Consider the following 27,270-nt stretch of genomic DNA (forward strand, 5'->3'; position numbering starts at 1 on the left):
CACTGCATCCTTCCCCATATTCCGGACTTCCTCTGGACTGGGAAGTGGACTCTTCCTGCCCCGGCAGCCCAGTTCCAGGCATGGCGTGTGTGTGGCCGGTGGGGCTGGGAGCCCATCTGGTCCCGGGCAGCTGAGGAGGCCTGACCACATCCAGGACTGGACAGCAGGCTTTCTTTCTGCTCCACGTGGGCTCTGAGTGGCCGTCAACTCTGAAGACCACGATGCTGCAGGACCCCAGCATGGTCATGTCTGAAAATGAGTCCAAGGGATTTGTAGCATGTGTTGTGCATTTTCTTCTGTCTCCATGCAAGTTTGAGTGTGCCACAGCACCCTCCCCTGGAGGGCGTGTTAACACATGGACTGCGGGGCCCCACCCTAGAGTCTCGGATTCCGTGGGTCTGGGTCCTTGTTCCAGGAAACTCACTTTGAGAACCGCTGTTGCCCATCCACCTGCATTTACCTCCCTGTCCAATTGGGGTGAGGACTCTCACACCAGAATGCTGACCTTCTTAAGGCTGGTGGGATGGGCGGCACTAGACCAGCCCTGTCTAATGGATACACGATGTGAGCCTTCTTTGTGAGATGGAACTGTCTAGTAGCCACAGTAGAAAAGCCAAAATAAGCAGGTGAAATTCCTTCAGCAGTCTATTTTAACCCAGTGAATTGAAAATATCATTTTAACATGTAATCAATATAAAAGTTCATGAGTGAGACTCCTCACATTCTGTTCTCCTACGAAGTCTGACTTTCAGTGGTGAATTAATTCAGTATTTCCACACATCTCAGTTCAGACCAGCCTCATTTCAAAATGCCTGTGGCCACATGGGGCTGGCTGGTGGCTACTATATTGGGCAGTGTAACTCTAGGGTTTTTCTCTCTCTCCTGGAAGACACTCTCTATTCCTTTCTTAACAGTGTGTTCTTTGGGAGTTCCCTGGTAGCTCAGCAGGTTCAGGATCTGGCATTGTCACAGCTGTGGCTCGAATCACTGCTCTGCCACGTGAACTTTTGCATGCTGGCCTGGGAACTTCTGCATGCTGTAGGTGGTGCAGCCAAAAAAAAAAAAAAAAAAAAAAAAAAGGAAGGAAGGAAGAAAGAAAATGCATTGTTCTTAAGGGTCTCGTAAAAAGATTTTTGTGTATTTCTTCTGTGTCTTGCATGATATCAAGCACTTGCCATGAGGTCACAGGCTCCATTGTCTCTTGTTCTGGAGTTAGTTTCCTTCTGTGTGGCTCCTGAGTAACCATCCTAATGATGGGAAGACAGCGACAGAGACCAGGGCTGGGAATTGGGGAAAGAGGAAAGTTTACATCACTCTTCTTGGGGAAAGAATGTTCTTTTCTCTAAGACCTTGCTCCAAAAAAAAAAAAAAAAAAAATTTAGATCTAATTAAGGAGTGATCATTGACAGAATGAGGCTTTGGTTTAGGGATGGGAGGTCAGGAAGAGAGAGCAATGCTGTTAGAAAGAAAGATAATGCGATAGGAGAAAATGAAACAAAAATAGCAAGGCTGCAGTCCATGAAAAGTGGAGAGATGTACGCATGTACATACAATCCCCTTAATATATATACATATATAGACTGTTTTAAGTGCAGTTTGCCTTCTTCCTTCATTGCTACCATGAGGAATTATATTCCTTTAATTCATGTACAATCATTGGCTGGTGATAAAAGAAAAGAAGATGAGGACTCCAAACTTTCATGTGTTATTTTGCTCTTTCAACATGAGAACACATGAGATGGGTCTGTAAGTAGATGTGTATGGGACCTCAGGAACTGCTAAAAAAAAATGAGTGCTGAACCTCAGACCCTGGTACTTAGCCCTTTAAAGGCAGTCATGAAGAAAGCCATTTGAATGCTGAACTTTGGACAGTCTGGTTCTTGTATCAGTGAGAGCTGGAATCAACGTCTTAGAGCAGCTGGAGCGCCGTCCGGGTTCGGGGAACAGTGGCTGCTTAGTTCTGCTACCTTCACAAGAGGAGGATTTGTCTCGGAAGAGTCGGGTCTCTGTCCTCCCATCACTCTTTTAAATTGGCTGAAAACAAATACCGTGTGTAAGTAGAGTAGCATTAAAAGTCGATGAAACCATACGTCCTCCCGTCTGTGATAACGATAGTCTCTATGGCCCTGACATTTGAATTTGGCTGAGGACTTTTATCCTAGAATATTATTCTGTTCATTTCTCATCATCTCTCATTTCAGCGTGGGCCAGCGAGGGGCACGCTTGAAACCATTTGAAGTGACTAAAGGGTTCAGGGGGGGTGACTTCAGAAAAATTGGCATTTCTGAGAGATGTGTTTTTCCCTCAATCTCTGTTGATGTTTGAAGTCTTCAAAGCATTGCTCTGATCAGAGAAAAACATTTCTTGTGAAATAGTTCTCTCCAAGAAGGCAGTGATTTGAGACTGGCTGGCTGTTGATTCAGATCTTCTCTTTGAGAAGCAGTTGTTTTCACAGAATGTGCTTTAGGGTGAGTCCTGGGGCTTGAAAGATTTATCTTCAGTTCAGAATACGTAAATATAAAGTTAACCTAGCTTTAAAATAAGCTTCAAAGTCAATAAAAAAAAGTAGAAGTGTTTCTTGAACTATGTTGAGGCTGTGAAGTTTCTAGTCCCCAGTGCTGATCAGCGACCCTGTCTGTGATTTATAGATCCTGGCTGTAAACTGCAGCTCTTACATGATTTCATGTTACGGGAACAGGAGGAGAGGGGACCTTTTGTTTTCTCAGTCAACTGTTTTATTATTTTCAGTCTACTTTTTGCATATAAAATTGTAGCTGGATAATTATCTCAAAGTGCTGAAGGTTTGAGTTCAAAAGAAGTTGTATGATTATTTATTTATTTATTTATTTATTTATTTTGTCTTTTTTGCCATTTCTTGGGCTGCTGCTGCGGCATATGGAGGTTCCCAGGCTAGGGGTCTAATAGGAGCTGTACACCACCAGCCTACGCCAGAGTCACAGCAACACGGGATCCAAGCTGAGTCTGCAACCTACACCACAGCTCACGGCAATGCCAGATCGTTAACCCACTGAGTAAGGCCAGGGATCGAACCTGCAACCTCATGGTTCCTAGTCGGATTCGTTAACCACTGCTCCACGACGGGAACTCCTGTATGATTATTTATTGAGCATCTCCCAAGTACTTGGCATGAGGCGGAGTGATTTTCATGAATGATCTCATTTGCTTCTTACACCAGCTCTGAGAAGACTCTCATCCTCATCTCCATTATACACAGGTGGAAACTGAGCTGAAAAAGGTGGAGTGGTTTGGTGGTTTGGGTCTTAGGACAAGAATCAGCCTCTGGATGCAGTCTTACTGCCTTTACTTTCATCGTCTTCTTTTTGAAAAAGCATAGACTCCTCTAACAAAGCAGCCTCCTTCCAGTCCTGTCTGAGGGAAAATCAAGAAAAATGCATCCCACGGATAATCACAGGGAATTCTCCTGGAGTCTTGACTCCAGATGTTTTCCTGATGCAACAAACAAATGGCCTCGCTCAGTGGGTTAAGGATCCGGTGTTGCCGCAAGCTGTGGCATAGGTCACAGATGAGGTTTGGGTCTGGCATTGCTATGGCTGTGGCATAGGCTGGCAGCTGTAGCTCTGATTCGATCCCTAGCATGGGAATTTCCATATGCTGTAGGTGTGGCCCTAAAAGAAAAAAAAATTCTTGTTATGTGTGCATATTTTAAGTCACTTGGGAAAGCCCAATCTTGTTCATGCCTTACTAATAAATGATTAATTTATTTTGTTTGCTTGCATTTTCAGATTGAAGAATTTCGAAGGCTGAGAACACACGTGAAGGGGGCAGAGCTTGTGGAAGGCTGTGATGGGATTTTGGGAGACAACTTTAGACCCACTCAGCCACTCAGCGACAGAGTCATTAGAGCTGCATTTCAATAGCCAACGACAGTGGACCCGGTGTGTCTCCATCCGGGTATGTGTGGATTAAGTAAGGAAAATGAGGCACACGGCTAAGCTTGTCACACCAAAGCCACACTGATGATCCTAATAACTTAGCAATATGAGGACCACACTTCATTATTTTATTTTATTTATTTTATTTTATTTTATTCTTGTTTGAAGGCTTCACACGAGACATATGGAGGTTCCCAGGCGAGGGGTCAAATTGGAGCTGTAGCTGCCAGCCTTTGCCACAGCTACAGCAACGAGGGATCCGAGCCCAGTCTGCAACCTGCACCACAGCTCACGGCAATGCCAGATCCTTAACCCACCCAGTGAGGCCAGGGGTCGAACCTGCATCCTCATGGATCCAAGTTGGGTTCATTAACCGCTGAGCCACGAAGGGAGCTCCCACACTTCATTTTGATTTTGGGCACACTCTCAAGCCCCATGGATTATAAGTCAGGTGGTTTGTAAAAAGTCCATGCCAGGTTGAAAAAAAAAAATCTGCAATCCTTATGTTTTCCCAGCAGAGTGGCCTTTCATTCCAAGTTTTGCTTTAATACCAGCTTTCATAAGGGAAGGTGCCCCAGGCAGGGAAACAGTAACAGTCGGGTCCCTCTTTGGTACTGTATATGTTGTCGCCTCCTTGAAACTGCAGCTGTTGCTTCCTGAGGACTGGGGAGGAGGAAGGAAGGGGCTTCAAAGCCGCAGTGCCATATCTGTCCTTTTTTTTTTTTTTTAAGTTTTGTTGAAGTATTGTTGATTTCCAAGCTTGTGATAATTTCTGCTGTGCGATGAAGTGATTTGGTCATGCACGTACACGCATCGATTCTCTTGCAGACTCTTTTCCTGCACAGATTATCACAGAGTGTTGGGCAGTTCCCTGTGCTGTCCTGTAGGACAGAGCTTTGGCTGGTTAGTGGACCAAAGGACATAGGAGCTCTCATCCCTGCATAGGTGCTGCAGAGGAAGGAGGAGTCACAGAGGAAAAGGAACGTCTGGCCTCAAGGAGCTCACGGTCTCCTGAGCCGGACAGCTGACGTGGGCATTTTAAAGCGTGGTCACTTTGCCCACATGTTTCCCTATCGGTTTTCCTTGCCCCTCGGTTATTCCTGCACTCATGCACCCAGGACTTCAGCCGATCTGTCTCCCTCCTTCTGGGAATGCACTCTGCTCCCCGAGCCCCTCACCCTTTCTTTTGCCTGTTGACATCTTAACTGCCCTACAGGCCCAACTCACCCACTGCCCCCAGCGTGAATTCTGTGCTTGTCCCTTAAACTGTACCTTTCATTTCACGTTTTTCTTCCCTTTAGCTGTTTGTGTATTTCTTATTTTCTCTGTTGGATTTAAAGCTTCTGAAGGGTTGAGACATGTTGCTGATTCCATCATGACACCTAACACTTGGAGTCTTGGATGTCTTCAGCAAAATTAGAAATTCCTTAGAACTTAAGGCATGTCCCCATCAGCCAGCCATCCTCCAATCGTTCATTCATTCTCAGTTTCTGCATTAGCTGGTACAGTTCCTCTCTCCCTTCTTCTCACTTTGGAGATGATAAGGGCCAGGCAAAGTCACCTTTGGTAGGAACGAGAAGGAGCTTTGAATCACTCATATAAGGTAACAATGGAGAAAATCCCAGCATGCTTTTAAGCTGAGCCTTAAAAAGGATAAGCTAAAGAATTAAAGTAATGGGAGTTCCCGTCGTGGCGCAGTGGTTAACGAATCCGACTAGGAACCATGAGGTTGCGGGTTCGGTCCCTGCCCTTGCTCAGTGGATTAACGATCCGGCGTTGCCGTGAGCTGTGGTGTAGGTTGCAGACGCGGCTCGGATCCTGCGTTGCGGTGCCTCTGGCGTAGGCCGGTGGCTACAGCTCTGATTCAACCCCTAGCCTGGGAACCTCCATATGCTGTGGGAGCGGCCCAAGAAATAGCAACAACAACAACAACAAAAGACAAAAAAAAAAAATAGGACTTCCAGAAGAAGAAAAAGGAATACATGAAAGAAAGAATAAACATAATAGGAAAACATTAAAAAAAAAAAAAGAATTAAAGTAATGTGCAGTCAGAAGTAATTACTGTGCACCTGCTGTGTGTTTAGTTCTGCAGATACAGACATGGGGCGACCAGAGGTGGGCTCTGCCCTCCTAAAAGCCAGAGCCTTACAATGAAAAACAGCACTTCAAAAATAAACACAAACTGTAATAAAATCCCTGAGTGAAAAGAAAAAAAAAAATGGAGTGAAGGAGATTTTAGATAGAAAGAATGGCTTTTTTTTTTTTTTTTTTTGGTGTTTTGTCTTTTTAGGGCCACACCCACAGCATATGGAGGTTCCTAGGCTAGGAGTCCAGTCGGAGCTGTAGCCTTGCCTACACCACAGCCACAGCAATGCCGGATCTGAGCCTCGTCTGCGATCTACACCACACCTCATGGCAACGCTGGATCCTTAATCCACTGAGCGAGGCCAGGGGTCGAACCCATGTCCTCATGGATACTTGCTGGGTTCGTTAACTATTGAGCCACGACGGGAACTCCAGAGAGAATATCTTTTGCACAGACCCCAAGGGGCCTGTGGAGGTGGTAAGAATTTGATGCATTGAGGTACCTGCAAGAAGCCCTGTGAGTCTGGGGTATGGAGATGAAAGGGGAAAGCTGGGCAGGGCCCATGTCTTAGGGGGAACTTGTCAGCCACACTGAGACATCTTTGTTTCATTGTCAATGTGTTGAGACCCTCAGGGTTCTCAGTGGGGGTGGCCTGACCCATGTATCTTCTCAGTAGATTGTAGTGGCTGGAGAATGAATGGATTGGATTATTATGGGCCAGGCTAGGAGCAGAAAATAATTCACAAGTCCTCTGGGTAGCCAAGGTGGAAACTGGGATGTGAGCAGGTCAAATGGAGAGAAGTTAGCATATGTGAAAGAGTCCATGGACGTGATAGCTAGTGATAAACTGGATGAAGGTGGAGGGAGGTGGAAATATCACAGAAACCTTCTGGGGTTTGGGGCTTTGGAAATGGCGTGGCTAGAGCGCCACTGAGTGACCCAGGAAAGGAGGGGGCGGGCGGCTCTGTCTGAGATGGAGAGAGAGAGGGGCATGAGAGAGGCTTGTCATTTGCCGTAGGGAGCTGTGATGAAGGAAGCTGGAGTGTGGAGATGAGAAAAGAGCTCTGAACAGAATGTGTGGGTCGTGGGCATAGATAATGTAATGTTCTAATGCTGCGTAGGGATACCTTGAGTCTCCGTAATGTCTTATGTGATGCTTGATGACAAATTAGCCAAAGCACCAAGAAGTGAGGTCATTTGCTCAATGGAATTTAATCCTTGAATAGCAGAACTGGAGGTGGGACCCAGACAGTCTGCCTGGCAGAGCCCTTTGTCATAGGCACAGTGGGACAGAAGTCGGGAGCATCCCCTTGCTGGCGATCAGAAAGGTAGGACAATGAGGGACGCGGCCGCAGCAGGTGGAAGCCGGTGTGAAGGCAGGAGGTGGGGCTACCTTGTGATAGCTGCTCTCGCCAGGCAGGGTGGGGAGGGGAGCACGGGGCTGTGGCAACAGAGGGGATGGGATTGAAGGTTTTCTTTTTTCAGTTGAGATGTAATTGACATATAATATTGTGTAAGTTTAAAGGTGTATGTGTGTTGATTTGAGCCACTGTTACATTACAGTATGGTTCCCATGCTAGCATTGACTAACACTTCCACCATGACACATATATATCATTTCATTTTTGTGGGTTTTTTTGGTATGTGTTGAGAATGAGAATTTCTTTTAAAACGCAAGAAGTACTAGAACATTTCAGTCTGTCAGGGTGAATGAGCTAGTGGATGGCAGGGGCTGAAGACGCTGTTTCTCAGAGGGACTGATCCTGGCATCTAAGCTTCTGAAAAGCTGCACAGCGATGGGATCCTAAGCCCACGTGGAGACTGACTTCTGTCACAAGATTCAACACTTTCTGTGCTACAGTAGGAAGGAAGGAGGTGGTGGTTTATAGACTGCGCTCCATGACTCCCTTTACTCTTTAAGGAAGAGTGGGGTAGAGGCTGAAAGAGGTGAGGGCAGAGGGGAAGGTGGGTGTTGAGGCCCTGAGGGTGGAGCGTCAGATGGCAGCAGGACCCGGGAGGAGGGCAGGCAGTGAGGTGCAGTGAGGTTTGGTGAACACGGATGCATGGATTTCATGTGGGTTTGGTCTACTCTCTATAACACCAGTAACTATAATTGATAGTTTTTGTAAAACAAGATTATTGGCTTGAAGTTTTGATCCATGTCTGACCCTGCACCAGAGTTGCCTTTCTCTAAATATCTAGATAACCACACACACTCACACTTAGATGTTTATGAGAAAGTTATGTATATTTCAGGTACTTCGTATTCATTATATGATAGGAACATAAAGTGTAATTTTCGAAGTTTTCAATTAATTACAGTTTAGGCATTTTAAGAAAGAGGATGGATTTATGTCCTTGTCTTGGTAGCTGAGATTACTTAAAGGGGGTCATTTCCCCCCAAATTCCTAAGAATGGTGCAGAAATTCTTTCAAAAGCGACTTCAATTCTGACTTTATCCTTTTATGAATACATTTTTGATCCTTTTATCTTGAAATGTGTAATACAAATCTAGTCATACTTCTACATAAAAATTATATTGGGAAATCAGACTTATGGATGTGTGCTTTTTATTTGATATTTAATAATGCCCTAAGGCAGGTAATTCAAATTTTTATTAAAGTGAAATGATTTGACAGTCAGACTTTGAATTTAATGCATGAATGTTTCATTTAAGCTCTTGGAACTGAAAAGAAAAAAAAAAACTTTTTTCTGATAGTTCTCTAAAAAATGTTCAAAATAATTCAGATTTATTTTAGCTATGTTTTACTAAAATAACTTTAGTTTTTGGACTTAAAATGACATTTTTTTTGCATGACATGGCTAGACATCTGGAGGGCTTTGATAACCAAGACTTATTATTCCCATGAATAATCTGTGACTTTTAATATTACCATTTAAGAAGTATGAGCTGTGCTTTTGTACTTGTTTAAAGAGTTAGCATATACCTCACTCAGGTGCAGGGCTGGCTCAGATTTCTGGGAGCCCATTTACCTCTTGAACTTTCTGTATGATGTAGGAGAACCAATCTTAGGAACAGCAAAGCAAAACTAAGACCAGGCGTTACATCCAGTTTCCTCGCTGCCCTTGGTATCATGACATTGGTACTAGTCTTCCAATGGAACGATTATTTGCCCGTTTGTTTCATTAAATATTATCCAATTAAAAAACTATTCTGATTATTCAGAGACTTGCCTGTTTTCCCTGTGACTCAAATACTATTAAACTGCTCACGTGTGTACAATGACTATAATTCATTATAGTTATTTATTTTCTATAAAAACCAATGCCATAGAGCTCTTTGAATAATCCCCTTTTGACCTCTTAAAAGGGGAAGATATAAGTGTACCCCAAGTAGACTAGAAAAAAAAAAGAAAAAAGAAGGGTTATTAAACGAGTGTCTCTGAATGTCAAGATTGCCCTCAGTTTTGGGCAAAGACCCTTTCTGGGTCTTTGAAGTCATAGACTGTAATGGGCTCCTTCTTGTGTATACTTTTGCAATTAATAATGTTGCCTTAGCTTTAATAATGCATAGCTAGCCTCAGATTCGTACCAGTTTTCTTTTATAACCTAACAGAGTTGTAGGTGAGGAAAGGCTCAGGCATTAGAGAAAAGGAGGGGCTGTGCAGGAAAGGGGTAATGTCAGCTGTGAATGACCAAGTAGGTAAAAGCTATAATCCTCCCAGGATAAATGGAAAGCTCAGAGCCACATTTTTCAGTCAATAGAGCTTGGACTCTCCTCAGTCTAATAATTTAATATGATGCACAGCATTAGGGTGGGAAATGAAAGCTCGATGGATATAGCTGTTTTCTATTTACTGTATCATATAGAATTTCCTGAAAGTGGAATGGATTTCTTAAAGGATTTCAAAATGATTTAAGGAAAAGGGCAAAGTACCAAGGGTGCTCAACCCATCTCTTATGTTGTGGTTGTGTGATATAAAAATTATTATTAACCTAAGAATGAAAACTATCAAAGCTGTATAGACATTTCTTCAATTACTAAAGAAGGAAGAAAAATCCCTGCTTCCATATCTTTTTTCTTTTTTATGTATTAGAAATCTTAATCATTTAATGAATAAAAAGTCCTGAATGATCCCCCCTTCGTGAATTCAAACAAAATTATGTTTGGGAGGAAGAGAACATTTTCCAGTCATGGGCCAGCTTGTATGTTGAACATTAATATATTATGATATCTTAAATAGAATAGATTTCAGGATTTTGAACTTCACATATTTTACAAAAGAATATCACTGAGACCAGGTTATGTCATCTAAACATGTTGTATTATGTCTTTTTCCTCATGGATGCCCATTTTTGACAATTTCCTCAAATTAATTTTTGAATTTTATTTTTCCACCTTGGGATTTATTAAGAAAATAGTATTCATAAAGAAGGATCCCTTTCAGTCCCTCTTCATTTACTGCTGGTGCTTTTTAGGTTCTCTTTTCCATGATGAGGTTCACAGTCTTAGGGAAACACGGATCGCAGAACTAAGGAGCTGTGACAGCCCAGTGCCAAGGGACCTTCCTGGAGGCGATTTGCTGTTGGAGTCGTCATGGCTCCGCCTGGGGGGTCTGCTCCCTTTTGTAGGTGAATCATCTGCACCCACAGCCTCCCTTACCACCCAGTGCAGGAGACCCTCTCATTTAAATGCCCACATCAGGTCCCTCTATGAAGTTGTAGCATTGGGTGCCTGTTTGTATGACTTTGCTTTTGGGTGTGTCCAAGTCATCTCAGACTCTGTGTAGAAAAGACTGAATTTATGATCTTCCTTCACAGACTTGACTGTGACTCCCAGTTTTCTTAGAAATTCAAGTCATATTGGACACTCCTCCTCCTCCTCTCCCCTCGCATTTCCAGTTTAACATCCAGGTCTGCAGATGGGCCTGCAGAGAGCTCCCATATCCATCTCTGCATCTCCAGCTCGGCCATCCCAGCCCATAAAGTCAGCATCAGCTCTCACCTGGGTAGTTGCAGGAACATCCCCTCTCTTCTACTTAGGATTGTAGAAGAAAGATTCATAAAAGTAAAAGACATGGATGACACAGAGCCCTCAAACGTATGTGACAACTCTGATTGCTTGGTGTGAGCTGTGAGAGTGTTGAGAAGGATTCTGCATCCACAGCTGAGTCCAGTGGCAGGAGTGACATGACTCATTGGGGAACCTCTGTCACTGGGGGCTGGGGGTGGTATTTAGTCTCTTATTCCCATCTACCGTGGAGGGTTGGATTATTGGTATCTGATTTAAAATGTCTCCACCATGAAGGTGCTGAGTCTTTTGCAAATGGGCTTTGGAAAATGTACCTGCATTAGATCTACTAGTAGGTAGCTGGATGATAGCAGTTATTAAGGAAATATGGAAACCTGGTGAAAAGACCAGATTCTCCAGTCTACTTTGTTTTTAATATTTTCATTTGTTATAGTTAAGGTCCTGATGATTATATAGCAAATAACTTTCATAGGGCAAAACCTAGGAACTCTGAAATCTCAGCATAGGAATGAAATGGCATGAGTGTGACAGAAGGATTATGGCATGATAGTGTGGAGGAACTTAGCTGCTCCAGACCCTCTGTCAGGGATGGAAGCCATCTCTCGAAGAAGGGACAGGGGTTCGTTAAAGAAGCAACCATGTAAAGGAAAGGTAGATACTGACATCTCCCCTCCCACCCCCCCCAGACAAAGATGAGAAACAATGTATTTTAAAATATTTTAAAAATATGCCATACTGAAAAATTGTCCCTTTAACCGTATACACTTTGGAGATATATTTTTTTGTCTTTTTAGGACTGCACCGGCAGCATTTGAAAGTTTTCAGGCTAGGGGTCGAATCGGAGCTTCAGCCGCCAGCCTACACCACAGCAATAGCAGCGTGGGATCTGAGCCGCATCTGTGACCTACACCATAGCTCATGGCAACACCAGAGCATTAACTCACTGAGCCGGGTCAAGGCTCAAACCCGCGCCCTCATGGATACTAGTTGAGTTCATTTCCACTGAGCTGCAATGGAAACTCCATGTCCTGGAGGTATTTTTATGTTAGCATCTAAAGCTAAAACCGTCTAGATGGTGCCCAATATCTTGGACAGAATCCGAAATACTTGTTAATATGAAGATTTCTCTGATAAAAAAATTTGCCACCATGTAACACCATTCTTAAGGTAAATTCATTGTTAAAACAATAAAACAGCACTGGTTTTGGAGGGGTCTGTTTTCTACAGTGCTTCCTTAAACTCCTGCAGAATTTCTGAATTTGAGTGATCAGTAGCTCACAGGGGTCTTGAGGGCTTGTATGCAAAGACCTCTTAGAAGCACAGAGTTGAAGTGGATCTCAAAATTCTAGTTAATTGAGTCTTCTACTGAAAAGGTCTCAACTGAAATATTACAGATGGTTGCTCCTCCTATCTAGAAACAAACAAGCCAAGAAACAAGTTTTAGGAGATAACTACTTCAGAGGTTTTTTTTTTTTACTCTTGCATAATGCTAAAGGAAAAAAAAAATCTTGTGAAATACTCTCCCAGTAAAATATTAGCTAAATTGAAACACCATTTTGGTGGTGATATTTTTTATGGTTTGCTATAAATGAATATTTTTGATTAATGGAATCGGTTGTATTCCAAGTATTTCAAGATTTATGGCTTTCTTGTGTTTGCAGCATGTGAGAGTTCCCATAACCTTGATGGTACAAACTCATGTAATTTCTCACAGAAATGAATGTTCATGTTGATTTTAGTATGGGTACAACCAACGATTCTCTAACGGCATCTTTTCTTTAAAGAATGATTATATTTAGTGGGTCCCAGCAATGAAATCACTGTAATGAGGAATAAAAGATTGTAAATAAGAATAACAATGTTATTAATCATCTAAATTAGTCATTTATGGCACATTTCTGTACCTGAAATATTTCCATAGGAAATAGTGCTAAAATTCACATTTACTTATAATTAGACATAATACAAACCTTCTCTCATTATAACAGTTGCCCAAATCCCAATTCAACTTCATTTCATTGACTTTGATTTCTGGACTGAAAGCATTAAGCTTGAAACCAGTGAAAAATGTGCATTCAATTAAGAAGTAATTAGATTCTCAATCACCCTTACCACACACTAGGGATGAGGGAAGAAGGGAGAAAAATGTGACTCATTGTAGTGTGTAAAACAGTTTTGTTAATTAGTTTAGTGCTAATTGAGATTGAGAAAGTGTCAAAGTATCATAACATAGGTTTGCTTCTGAATTATTTTATTTTATTTTGTCTTTTTAGGGCCACACCCTCAGCACATGGAGGTTCCCAGCCTAGGGGTCGAATCAGAGCTGTAGCCACCAGCCTACACCACAGCCACAGCAACGTGGGATCCGAGCTGCGTCCGTGACCTACACCACAGCTCATGGCCACTGAGCAAGGCCAGGAATCGAACCTTCGTCCTCATGGACACTGGTCGGATTCATTTCCGCGGAGCCACAATGGGAACTCCTGCTTCTGAATACTTCGAAAGCTAAGTGTGATGTTTGCTGGTACTTTGATGCAGAGCCATGTAGGAAACACCAAGCACTATCATGTGTCCTAGAGTTTTGGTTAAAGTTTCTGTGTTTATTCTAGCGACACATCCTAGAGAGTGATGAAGGGGAAAGAACTAATGCTTTTTAAAGCATCAGGCACTGTGCTCTATTTTAGCTCATTTAATCCTCACAATAATCCTGTGAGGCATGTGTTTTTATTTTCATTTTAGAGATAAAGCAACTGAGGCCGAGAGGGTTTGAGTTTCTTGCTCAAGGTCGCAGCCAATGCAATGCAAAGCAAGGATTCAAACCCAGATAGGTTTAATTGCAAACCCTGAGCTCTTTTCACTATATCACATTTCAGATAACAAAGAGCAGACAATTCTGAAGTCTTTGTATATCTTTGCCTCCTTATCTCTTTAGATAAGATCCTGGCAATGAGATACCTTGGGAAAAGGCCATGTGTGTTTTCACTTTTGGTAACACATTGCTAATATCCCCCGAAGGGTTATGCTAATTTATGCTTGTGCAGTGGATCGAAGGTATTTTTGCCCTTTTGAAAATTAATCACTCTGTATACTTTCCACCTCTTTCTCATCTCCTTTTAACTTCTCACATGCCTCACATTCTTGAAATGTGTTCATCTCCATTTACCTACTGAAATTGCTATGGAAAGAGTCACCTTTGATTTCTTTTCATTCTTTGTTCCTCTGTCTTTAAATATAATACATGTTCATGGCAGAAAAGTCAAACAATACAGAACGAAATGAATAAGCAGTGGGGTTTCCCTGGTGGCTCAGTGGATAAGGATCTGATGTCACTTCTGTGGCTTGGATTCGATCCCTGGCCTGGGAACTTCTGCATGCCTCAGACAGAACATAAGGCAGCAAGCATCTCAAACCCTCATCTCAGTGACAGCATCACCAGCACTGGGGTGAAAATGGAGCCCCCCTCACCCCATAGCACAGTGAGGGATGGCTCACCACTAATTAGCTGTGTGACCCGACAAAGTTACTGGTATCTCTGAGTCTCTGTTTTCATCACTTAAAAGAAAACAGTAATAGTACCTACCTCATGGGGTGATTGTGAAGATACAATGAGATAGTGCAATTAAAGTTCTTAACATATTTTGGTCTATAGTGTAAGTATTTAGTAAATTTTTGTTCTTTGGATCTCTTTATGCATGTATCTCATGAGCATATGCACACAAAATAGATATTTTTCTATCTGCTTATCTGATATATCTTTTCATGTCTTTCAGGAGATATATGTCAGACTTTTTCATGATTGTACATAAGTTGCTTCTAATTATGTACCAAAATTTATTGAGCTGTTCTTCTCTTATTGTCCGTTTTAGATCATTTGCAGTACTTTGCTATAATCAACAGTACTGCGGTTAACATATGCATCTCTTTCTTTAAAGACATCTCAGTAATGAGATTACTGGGTCAGACAGTTTTAATTATAAACTGTGTGTATGCAAATTGTTCTCCCTAAGAGCTGTATTACTTTACATTCCCACTGACCATATGTCCAACCACACATTCTTCTTCACCTTCACCGATATTATTTTCAAACTTTTATCCTCACCAGTCTGATTAAAAATGACTCTGTTATTGTATTAAGTCTTTCTGTGAATGTTTGGTTTTATCCCTGAATTTCCAGTTCTGTTCCACTAGTCCCTCTATTCATGAGCACTGGCCGCCACGCTTGTGGCATTGGTGTATGTTTCATTGTTTGGTAGGACAAGATCCCTCACTAATCTCTTATGCAGAATTTCCTGTTTTCACATGTTTAATTCTTCCAGCTTGAATAAGCTAAGTTATAGGATTGTTTTATCAGAAGGACTGAAATAAAGAATGAAAGAGAAGGTGGAAAAAAAAAAGAATGAGAGAAAGAGAAAAAGAAAAAGAATCCTGCTAGAATTTTTCGTGTGGATTGCATTGAATATGTAGAATAATTTAAGGAGAATTGATAGTATTACAATATTGAATCTTTTTATCAAGGAACAATGCATGGATCTGTGTTTATTGTTAAAGTTTTAAAAAACATATTTCTTAGATGTTGTGTCATTCTTTCCTCTGACTAAATTTGCTACTGAATGTACATTTGGGCTCTGGAGTCAGCCTGGGGTGTGGCTTCTACCTGCTACTGCACGGTTTGGGCAAATTTTTGATATTCTTTCAGCATCAATTTCCTCGTCTGTGAAATGGGAATACTTAGACATACCTCCTAGATATGTGAGCATTAAGTGAAATATGGTAAAATGCATAGCACGGTGCTGAGCAGGGGGTTAGCATTCAATAAATGGAAGCTGTTATTACTAGAATTGGTTTTGTTATCATCAATTTTGATTAGTGTCATTTTTATTATTTTTTTATTGGTTACTGCTTTTTTATGGAAAAAAATAATTGCTTGAGTTTATCTTGGCTTTCTTAACTATCCTTCTAAGGTAGTTTCCGATAACATTTTAGTTGATTGGGTTTTTTCTAAGTAGACCCTGAACACATCAGTAAATAGTGACAATTTTATCTTCTCCCTTCTAATTTTAATACTTCGTATTTTCTTGGGCCTTCTAGAATTCCCAGAATAATGTTATATAATTAGCAGTGATATCTGGTATCCCTTTCTTATTTCTGATACGCCCGGCTTTTGATTTCCAAATCCTGCAGCATCTTTCCCACCTTCTGTCCTTTAAATATCAAAAGCACTTGACACTCTCGACCTCTTCCTTTTCCTTTCTCCCATTTCTCTTGATTTTCCTTCCTTCTGAACTGATCCTGGTATTAGTGGGCATGTTGAAAAAGAAGGTGCCTATTTGTGCCTTGGTTGCGATAGAAGGACATTTATTTTTAACCTTCTTTTCTGTGTATGGCGGTATTCTAGGGCCTGCGTGCAAATATAAACAGTATCAGGGTAGAGCCCCCTGAAGGAGCTTACAGCCTAGTGTGGAGAGTGAATCAGGTAACACAGGTAACTGCAGGTGCAAGCGGTATGGGGACACTGGCCCAGAGTGTTGTCCCAGCAGACCAGAGGAAGAGAGCATTCTGATGTCTAGCATCATGCTATTTCTTTAAAGACTCTCCTTTTGGAGATTTTACATGGAATTATCTTACTTAAAAGGGGACATGAGCAGTGGGTTATCAATTTGCTGAGCCAAACTCCCTGGAGCTGAGGGCAGCCTGGTGATCTGCAGAGGCCTCTGAGCAGGACACGAGTGCACGTGTGCTGCTTTATTTTTGATAGCTTTTCAGAAAATTCTCCAGTGGTGATTTGACTTGCACTCATTCCCCAGGGTCTCTTCATAGAAGATAATTTAAGGTTCAGAAACAGTCACATGAAAGATAGCATCTGTTATAATTATATTGAAATAGCTGATGATTTAGAAGACTTCTCAGGATTATGGCCATACTTCAGGGTCTCATTAGGAACAGTGATCATTGTATAATGGAAAATTTCCTTTTATAGTTAAGCTTTCTTATTATTTATATATAGATAAGTGGGTATTTGGAGGAAGTCCCAAAGGGGAGAGAGTCAACCTGATTACTTTTTTATGGTCAAAGTGTCATTTCTTTAGATGGTTTTACCAGGTAAATTTGTACTCTGGTTACCAAGGAGTAGAGTTATTGTAAAAAGTTTAGAAAATATACGAATGTATGAAAAGGGACTTTTGTGTCAAATCATGGTAATCCATTAAGCAAAAAAGGCATTTAATTTTGTGTCCACCACGAAGTGCATTAAAATAACAGGAAAGAGGATTTTTTCTGAAGTGTGAAAACCTACAAGAATAGAGAAAACCAGACGGCAACAACAGTATTTTGGAAGCTGAAAGCAGATGGTTGTGGTGATGGGCTTAGCAGATATGAGGAGCAAGGCTGTTTACGTGACAGAATCTCTCAAAGCCCCAGGAGTTGGTGGCAACAGACACCTCTGGATATTGGAGGAAAAGGAGACTAACTGTGTCTGTTGTTAAGAGCTGTTTCCGAAGCAGTTACATCTCCAGATCCCTTCCCAATTTGTGGTGGATCCCTGGATGTCCCTGTCTTAGGGGACATAGGCAAGACTGAGGATCAGGATACCTCACTGAAAACAGGGTGGTTAAGTAACTTCTTTCCCCACTCGGCCGTCAGTACACGCGCAGAAAGACCTCTACCCAGTGGAAGCTGCTGCAAGCTGTCCTTCACCAAAATGGAGTAAGCCAGAAAACAGATGTGGGATCCAGGAAGCAGGAGACCCGACAATGGCAAAAGGCAAAGGAGATCCCCAGAATGACGGTGAAGTGAGGCTGCTGCTGTAGAGGGTGTGAGTCCTGGGGAGAGCAGATGAGAAGGTTCTAGAAGAGCTTCCTCCAGGAGGATGAAATCTATAGCCTGAGTTGATAGACTGAGGAGAGTCAGGCAATTCTAGGCTTTTCTCAAGATGCTGGAAGCATCTTTCTGGAGAAACTGAATAAGCCAAGGAACACTCCAATGAATCAGCCCAGACAGCTCATCCTATAGAGGGCAGGACAGATAAGCCTCCCTGTGTGCTCGGAGCTTGCACTCTGGTTTTCTTGTAATGGTTCTTCTATTTCAGATACGAGCAAGTTAAAGATATTTGAAGAAGCCCTATAACATGTCAGAGCCCAAAACAAAGAGAAGAAGGTAAGTGATAAGACATAAATACTTAGGAAAAGAAAAACTTCCAAAAAGTAATCATTCATATCTTCAGAGAGGTAAGAAAAGAACTTACAACCATTGAATAGGAATCAGATGCTATTAGGAAAAGGAATATTTTTTAAAAAAACGAACAAGAGCTTTTGGAAATTAGAGACATGATAGCAGAAATGAAAAAGCTTACAGCATAATCAGAAGTCAGAATTGAAGAAATGCCCTAGAGCAAAACACAGGAGAGAAGAAAATTGGAGGATCCATCTAGTAGGTCCATTATCCAAATAATAGGAAACCTGGAGAGAGAGCAGAGAAAATTTAGCAGAGGAGCAGCAACAAAATCATTGAAAATGTTTCTCAGAACTCATGGACATACATTTACACGTTGGAAGGACCCACTGAGTTTCCAGTGCAGTAGATCAAAATGCATCCACACTAAGGCACTATTGTTGTGAAATTTCTGAGCCATGAGGCAGAAGATACAGGGAGGAAAAAAAAAAAAACAAATCAGAATCTAAGAGCTTGGAGTTTAATTGTCAGACTTCTCAACAGCAATACTGGAAACTAAAAGTCGGGGAAGCATGACCTTCAGAATTCTGAGGGAAACTCACAGTCCGCCTACAATTCGTAACCCAGTCAGACTTTGAGTAGTCATGTTCAGATATCCAGGTCATTGAAGGTGTATTTCCCAGGAAACTACTGGAAGATGGAGTTCGCCACAATGGAGCAAGCCAAGAAAACAGGTACGAGATCAGGAGACAGGAGGTTGGACAAAGGTGAAAGGCAGAGGAGATCCTCAGAATGATGGTGCAGTGAGGCTGCTGCCACAGAGGGTATGAGCCCAGTGAGAAAGTTCTAGGGGAGCTTCCTCCAGGAAGACGAAGTCGATAGACTGCCTGATGTGCCTTACGTTCACAAGAGGAGAGTCAGACAATTGTAGGTAGTTTTGGATTGAGTACATAGAGGACTAGGGTGGACAAAAACTCAATTATTCACTGCAGAGGAAACAAAAAGTTGTATGGGGAAGGAAATTTAATGATATATTCATACACATAGTTCAGTTCTGAATACTATTTGTATCATCACAATGGGAGAACCTGAATATTGATCCAACCCAAATGGGGAAGATGGAGTGAAGGGAAGGGTTTCCAGTGTATGGGTGGGGTGTGTGTGTGTGTGTATGTGTGTGTGTGTGTGTGTGTAGGGCAGTGGGGGCTGACTGGAGGAAAGACAGTCAAATCGTCCTTCCCTATAGGGAAAGACTACAGACAGTGCTGAAAAAGAAAACAAAAGGAGTAAAAACAATCACACCAACTAGCTCCATGGTATTAATAAGATAATTAGCCAAGAAAATTGAGGAGGAGAAAATTGTTGGCATATGGGACTGACAGCTTTCCTAACAAACCCAATATTATACACTATGGGCATGTATAATATTGATACAAATAGAAAAGTTAAAAATAGAGCAATTGCTCCTGTCCTTTTGTTACACTTTTAAATGTATGTATACACACAAGTGTGTGCACACGTGTACTACATGTGCATACATACATGCATCTTCTTGGGGTGTTTGCTTTGGACCAGATGTTGTGCTGGGCCTTGAGAACACAGTGCAGATGAGATCCAGTTTGATTCCGTCCCAAGAAAGCTTTCTCTGAAATACTGAAAAGTAAATGCCAAACACATGCTATAAAAAATAATAGATCGTACCATAGTTCAATTTTTAGCTAGTGAGATGTCTGTAAAATCAACTGAAATTGTCACTAGTAGCTCAGCTAAGTGCCCGGGAGGGCCCGTTATCACATTATATCTGTTGTCATATTTCACTTCACCCAATCCCTGCAAAGTATGTATTGTCTTCTGAGGCTCAGAAGGATCGAGTGGATTGCCTAAAACCTTACTGTGCTGGTGGCAGGGCTGAGATTTGAACTTGAGTCTTGCTTATTCCACATCCACACCCCATACTGTGATCAACTGAAACATTTTCCCAGGTAGACTGGTATCTCGCAGTGAACAAGATCCTACATCCATCTCTGGTGGGGTCTAATAGATACCCTCAGAGTGCCTTGGCTTTGAGAGGGTGACATTTTCTTTGCTTGAAAAAGAGGAGGAAAACTCAATAAGCATAGGGCATTCTCTTCAGTTTTTCTCATGAGGGAGATCTTGTAGAGTGAGTACCTAAATTCACCAGCAGAGTCCACACTCAGGTAAAGTAGAATTCATCCCAAGTTTCTTGAGAACCATCTAAATCAAGCCCTTAGAGCTTCGGAAATGAATGAGACACCGATGGGCATGCACTCACATTGTGCTGTGGATGTGTGTTCAGTGTTAAAATGCTTGGGTAAGCCCTCATCTTGTGTCATCACAGTGTCTGCATTTTTCCTTACTTATCTTGTCTAATTGATGTTTTGGCCCGTAGTAGATTAATTTTTAGAGTAGTGGATACATTCTTAAAACGAAACTGTATAACTTTGATGAGCTTGGAATCTCTGCTCTCTAGACCAGCCTTTCCCAAATGTCTCTGTAGAGCCTTCGTCCATCAAGATGTTTGTTAAATCAAGAGGTTACCCTTGAGTTCCCTGGTGGCTCAGTGGGTTAAGGATCTGACATTGTTATTGCTGTGGCTCTGGTTACTGCTGTGGTATGGGTTCTGTCCCTGGCCTGGGAACTTCCACATGCCGCAGGTCTCGCCAAAAAAAAAAAAAAAAAGACTTTCCCCATAAATTTGGAGAATCCTGAAATATTACTCTCCTTTTGGAGATTTACACTGTATATTCACATATTAGAAACTCTGAGATGGTTTTGTATGAAAGAAGCATATTTTACTCAATAGAGTAAAACCAGAGTTTCTACAACCTTTTTGAATATAGATTCATTTTTTTCCACCCAACTTCTAGTGTTGTTGGAACACATTTTAGGAAATGAGGGACTCCAGGTTATTTTCCTTTTGCAAAAAATTCATACATGCTGACTTTTAGGCTCCTTTATAAAGCTCTAAAATGCTGAGTCTTTTTTGATCATCAGTCAGTTTCATGTCAGTCATTTTGACTTATAATTTGTTGAGTTTTAGCTATTAAATAAAAATACATAAGCAGTGTCCTATTTTACCTTTTTTCCTTTTTGTTTTGTGTAATCTTTATTTTATTTTTTAAAATTTTATTTTATATTGGAGTATAATTGATTCACAATGTTGAGTTAATTTCAGGTGCACAGCAGAGTGATTCGGATATACATATAAATGCATCCATTTTTTTTCAGATGCTTTTCCATATAGATTATTACAGAATATCGAATAGAGTTCCCTGTGCTATTCAGTAGCTTCTTGTTGATTATTTATTTTAGATAAAGTAGTGTGTACTGTTTTACCCTTGAAATCATATCTGTGAGGCGTAATCTTAAAGATTTGGTCATGACTCACTATCTTATTCGAAATTTAATTTAGAAATATATGCCACCAGATTGCTAAAGTTTTCTAATAAATTGTTTCAGAAATTATATATATATTTATATGAATATATGGGTGTACATATGTGGACACATATAGCCCATTACATAAGCGTATCTGTACACACACCGTGTATTAACAATTTTAAAGTATTCCATTGTATCATAGTTTATTAAAGGAAAATTTTTTTTTTTTTGTCTTTTTGCTATTTCTTTGGGCTGCTCCTGTGGCATATGGAGGTTCCCAGGCTAGGGGTCACATCGGAGCTGTAGCTGCCGGCCTACACCACAGCCATAGCAACGCAGGATCCGAACTGTGTCTGCAACCTACACCACAGCTCACGGCAACGCCGGATCCTTAACCCACTGAGCAAGGCCAGTGATCGAACCCGCAACCTCATGGTTCCTAGTCGGATTCGTTAACCGCTGCGCCACGACGGGAACTCCAGGAAGGAGACTATTTACTTTTTTCCACTTTCTTGCTGCAGTGGATATCCTTGCACATAAAATCTTTGTGTGATTAGGTGATTATATCTCTATTATAAGTTTTGAAAAGTTTAATTCTGGGTCAAAGGTATATGCATTGTGAATTTTAATGGATTTTATTTTTTGCCCAAAAGATTGGACTAGTTTACATTTAGCAGCTGTGTGAAAGTGTCAGTTTCCCCCCTCCCATCTCTGGCAATGTGAGTAAATATATGAACTAAAATCTTAGCTAATGTCATTTTCCTAAAGGGGAAGACTGTTTATTCGTTACCTCAAAAAGTACAATTGTTTTTATGTGTTATTCTATATTTATTTTTATATATTTATTTAATAGAATTGCTTGGGGACAAGGAAGAAGTGGTGTTTGTGCCATTACTACACAGAAAATTAATGACAATAGCTAAAAGCTCTTTTTATTTATTATTATGCATGACATGTACATTTTTTTGTTTAGATAATAGGTCCAGCATTCATTTATTTATTTTGGTTGAAAATATGTATTTCTGTGAAATTTTGCATTAATAGATTCTGCATAGAAATAGTTATTGTAGACATCATGGAAAAATGGTAGCGATGACAACCTTGAGCATGAAGATATTTTTGCAATTTCCGCCTTTTCTCAGGAAATGTCTAGTTTTTGCTGTCTCCTGTTAGACTGTATAAGACTTTTCAGTTGGCTGTGGAGGAATGTCAGGAACATAATTGATTCATTCTTTTTGCCTAAAGGAGGAAGACAATGGTCCTCTAGTGCCCTTGGATGAGAAACGGAGACTTTGACCTGCAGCTTCAGTTTATCCTCAAAGCCTGCATTGTTTGTCTTCATCTAATCCAACTTTGATGGACATCTGTGACAGCTGCCTGTACACATGCTCTAATGAAATATTAGAAATGGCTGTACCTTCAAAAGAAACCCCGTATTATATATCCACATCACCGCTGCTAGTCTTCATATTTTTGCACATACTGTTTATTGCTTATGTGTAGAAGAAATGAAACTAGTTTTCGGAGTTATTATTAATATGAATATATATCATGTATTAATACTGAGACAGGAAAAATACATTGCCAGCCTTAGCAGTCCTTCATTTCCTGTCTCCAACAGAAAATTCACTCATTCGGAGAATAATGCAATTCTTGATAATAAAATGCAAGTTCTGATCAAGAACAGCATACAGCTTCAAAATGGAATGTGAAGGATTAGTAAAAATCCTCTCCCATGTTACTTTTCAGCCCTCACCATGATTAATGTCCGGGTGATTTGTTATGATTTGTGAGTTAATGCGCAAACCTGATAATCACTTTATATATTAATTTCTTAGCTAAAGGGTTTAATTGAATCTAGGATTCTAATCATATTTATTTGACGTATTAGAAGCCGTGGTTTCTAGGACTTTGAGAAAGGTATAATAAATAAATAGAGTAAAAAAGTGGACACTTTATTTTTATTTTATAGCTTTATTTTCCACGATAGAAGCATATATTTAATAGTACTCCATAATAATTTAGTGTTGTACATTTTGTAAGACTTTAAAGTATTTTATTCTATAGGTTTCACTTCAATGTATTGAATGTTTCTTTCTAAGGTGACTAGCAATATCCTTATTTTAATTTTAAGTGCTGCTGGCAAATTAAGCATAGGCTTAGATGCCGTTAGATGTGACCAAATGAGATAATTTACATAAAGCAGTAGAGTGCCTGGCAGAAAACAAGTACTTAATAAAGATTATTTATGGTTATAATTATTGGCATAAAACTAATGACTTCAATGACGTAGACTTATTTTGGAGGGATTTTGTGATGCCAAGTATCTAAGTTAGACATAGCGATTATACAGATGGAATAAGTGTATTCGTTGAAAGGTTTAGATGGGGTGAGTAGATGTTGTAATAATGAAAGCATTAAATACAAATAAAAATCACACAAAGCATTTCTGCAAATGGAAGCAAGGAAAGTTCATGGTGGAACCTTTGGCAGGGAGCGAGAGGACCAGAGCCGCCCCAGGAGGGAAGCAGGGGCCGATGAAGGGTCTGGATCCCACGTCGCCATGGACCACATTAGGGCAGATCAAGCAGTGCCTCTGAGCCACAGAGGCAGCCCTGGATTCTTTGTTTTGTAGTTTCTTGCACACAGAAATGAAGAAATGGTAAAGCAGGGCTGCAAAAAACTTGGCGTATTTGAACACGTGTTGTATAGACTAAAACAGATACCACATGCTTTCCAAACATTGGCTGTGGGTGTATCTTCTTTTGTAGTTCACATCAAAAGGCAAAATCTGAAGCCTTTCTTGAGTGAGAGGCCAGCTGGGCTGCGGGCACTCCTCTGGTAGAACCTGCTTTGAGGCCCTGGGACTAAACAGTATACAGGCCCCCAGCTTCTCAGCTCCTCAGCTGGGGACTGTTCTTGGACTTGACTTTAGATGCTTCTTACAGACTCCCATCATTGTCCTTGAGAAATACAAAATAAACATAACAACAAAAGCTAATTCAAATGACTTCCAGGGTAATATCTAATATTTCCCCTCCAAAAAATATTTTTTTAAGTGAAGCAATCAAACTTAACTGTATATTTTCCAGTCAAAAGACCGAAAAGAATTACTTGATTTGGCTTGTGGTGTCCATCAGTGAGATTGCCTGGAAGCTTCTATTCTTTAATGTGGGAAGTCCCTTCATTCCACTGCTAGGTGCCTCAGACTCAGACTATTAATGCTGGTTATAGTGATGCTTTCATAGGAATGAGTTGAAAGAGTTAGTCAGTCAACAAAAGTGCACATGACTGATCTTAGATCTATTTTGATGGTGGCATGGCAAGGAAAAGTAGAAGGATCTGGAAATTGGGGAAGGCACCTCCCAAAGCAAAGTGTAGTTAACTGGGGATAAGGGACAAATTGCACAGAGCTTGAAATTTAATGTAGGGTGGATTTTGTTTACCTAATAGGAAAAAAGGCAAAACCAAGGTTCTTTTTTTTTTTTTTTTTTTTTTTCCCCCCACATAGTTTATACATACATAAGCACCTCTGATTCTTGGTAATTAATGTAGTTGATGGTATGTAAAGTGACATTGATCTCACAGGCTTGTTAGTTAATTTGAGTCATTTTGTTGGTCAGTCTAACTAAAAGACTCTGATTTTGTTGATCCTTTTAATGAACCAACATATGATTTTGTTAGTTTTCTCTACTACTTTCGGATAATCTTTATTATCTCCTTCTGCTTGCTGTGCGTTTATTTAGTGCATTTTTCCAGTATTGTATCTTAAGGTGGGAATTTAGGTTATTGGTTTGAGATCTTTTTAAATAAAGGCATTTATAGTTATACATTTTCCTCTAAGCATTGCATCCTGTAAGTTTTGTTTGTTATGTTTTTGCTTTCTTTCATCTCAAAATATTTTCTAGTTTGCCTTGTGATTTCATCTTTGACCCAGTGGTGTCTTAGGAGAGTTTCCACATATTTATAAATTCCAAAATTTCTGTTGCTTTATAATTTTCATTGTAACATACTTAGTGTGATTTGAATTCTTTTAACTTTATTGAGGCATGTTTTATAGCCTAGCATATGGTTTATTCTGGGGAATGTTTTTCATGTGTATGTAAGAAGAATGTGTATTCTGCTGTTGTTAGTAAATATTCTATAGATATCTGTTAGGTCTAGTTGCTCATCTGCCTATTTTTATCTATTATTGAAAGCAGGATTTTGGAGTCTCTAGCTATTGTTGTTGAATTATCTATTTCTTGCTTCTGTTTTGTCATTTTTTTTCTTGATGTATCTTAGGGCTCTGTTGTTAGGTATATATATGTTTATAATTTTTATACTTTTCTGATGGGGCTATCCTTTTATCATTGTAAAATGTCTTTTTCTCTAGAAGCATTTTTGATTTATAAAACACTTTGTGAGGTATTAGTATAGCACTCTAGCTTTCTTATGGTTGCTGTTTGCGTGATGTTATCTTTTTTCCATCCTTTTACTTTCAGCCTATTTGAGCTTTAAAGCTGAAGTAGACAGCTTACAGTTGGATCTTGTTTTTCCATTCAGTCTGACAGTCTCTCTACCTTTCAACTGAATTGTTCAACCCATTTATATTTAATGTTATTGTTGATAATAGCTGAGTTTCTGTTTGCCTTTCTACTTTTTGTTTTCTATCTGTGTCATATTTTTTCTGTGTCCTTTCTTCATTGTCTTCTTTTGCACTAACTGGATGTTTTCCAGTACACTGTTTCTCTTTTTTTCTTTTATTATTCTCCAGTGTTCTATTTCAGTTGCTTTAATGATTTTTTTAAAAACTTTCTTTGGAGTTTATTTTCTTAGTGATTGCTTGTGGCTTACATATACATGTTCACTTTTTAGAATCTACTTCAAATTTATATTAACTTGATTACAGTGAGATATTAGACATGGTGCCCCTCTATTTCTCTATTCCTCTTTTCTCTTTTTGTGCTATTACTATTCTACATATTGCACCTATATACACTTCAAATTCAACAATATATTAGTATAATTATTATTTTATTTAATGGTGTATCTATTAAAGAAGCCAAGCAAAGAAAGAGAATATATATACTTATTTATTTTTATTTTATTTAGTTAATTTTTTTTTCTTTTTGTGTTTTCTTGAGCTACTCCCGTGGCATATGGAGGTTCCCAGGCTAGGGGTCTAATCAGAGCTGTAGCCACCGGCCTATGCCAGAGCCACAGCAATGTGGGATCTGAGCCGCATCTGCAACCCACACCACAGCTGATGGCAACGCCGGATCTTTAACCCACTGAGCAAGGCCAGGGATTGAATCTGGAACCTCATGGTTCCCAGTCAGATTCATTAACCACTGCACCATGACGGGAACTCCCAGATATGCTTATTTATTTTTATAGAATTTTTTATACTAATCTCATTCCCATTTCTGTTTCTTTTAATTTGGTCCTTTGGATTCAAATTACCATCTTGTGTCTCTTTCTTGCTCTAATATTGCTTTTTTCTCACCTACTTCCTTCACGTTGTTATTGTCAAAGATATTTCATTTTTATATGTTCTAAGTCAAGTAGTACAATTATATAATATTGTTTTATATAATTACTTTTTTAAATAAGGAAGGAATGTACATTTTTATTATCCTTTATAATTACATAATTACTGTTATCAGTGTTCTTTGTTTTTTGGTGTGGATTCAAATTATTCAGGTCACTTGTCTGAAGAATTTCTT

At 40.2% G+C, this 27,270-nt stretch overlaps 1 protein-coding gene across 5 annotated transcripts in view; it reads left to right on the forward strand.

Moving 5' to 3' along the window:
• The window catches only part of CA8 (carbonic anhydrase 8), a 124,646-nt gene that overhangs the window by 68,526 nt on the left and 28,850 nt on the right, over window positions 1–27,270 (forward strand). The window contains exons 8-9 of one of the 5 annotated variants that reach the window (XR_014843781.1): window positions 3,765–4,294; window positions 6,417–8,550. Coding sequence is in view for 2 of the 5 variants with exons in the window: in XM_021089339.2 (XP_020944998.1) it covers window positions 3,765–3,899 (135 nt within the window). In the remaining 3 variants the exon portion in view is untranslated. Of the gene's footprint in view, window positions 1–3,764; window positions 4,295–5,711; window positions 6,134–6,299; window positions 8,551–22,807; window positions 25,406–27,270 lie in introns of those variants that run through there. The other 4 variants (XR_014843780.1, XR_014843779.1, XM_021089339.2 and 1 more) reach the window with 4 other exon arrangements.

Source organism: Sus scrofa, chromosome 4 (assembly GCF_054392235.1).
Source record: "Sus scrofa isolate SSC_HxYL_T2T_F1_AM1 chromosome 4, Sscrofa_HxYL_maternal_Yorkshire_Landrace_v2.0, whole genome shotgun sequence".
Taxonomy (NCBI): domain Eukaryota; kingdom Metazoa; phylum Chordata; class Mammalia; order Artiodactyla; family Suidae; genus Sus; species Sus scrofa.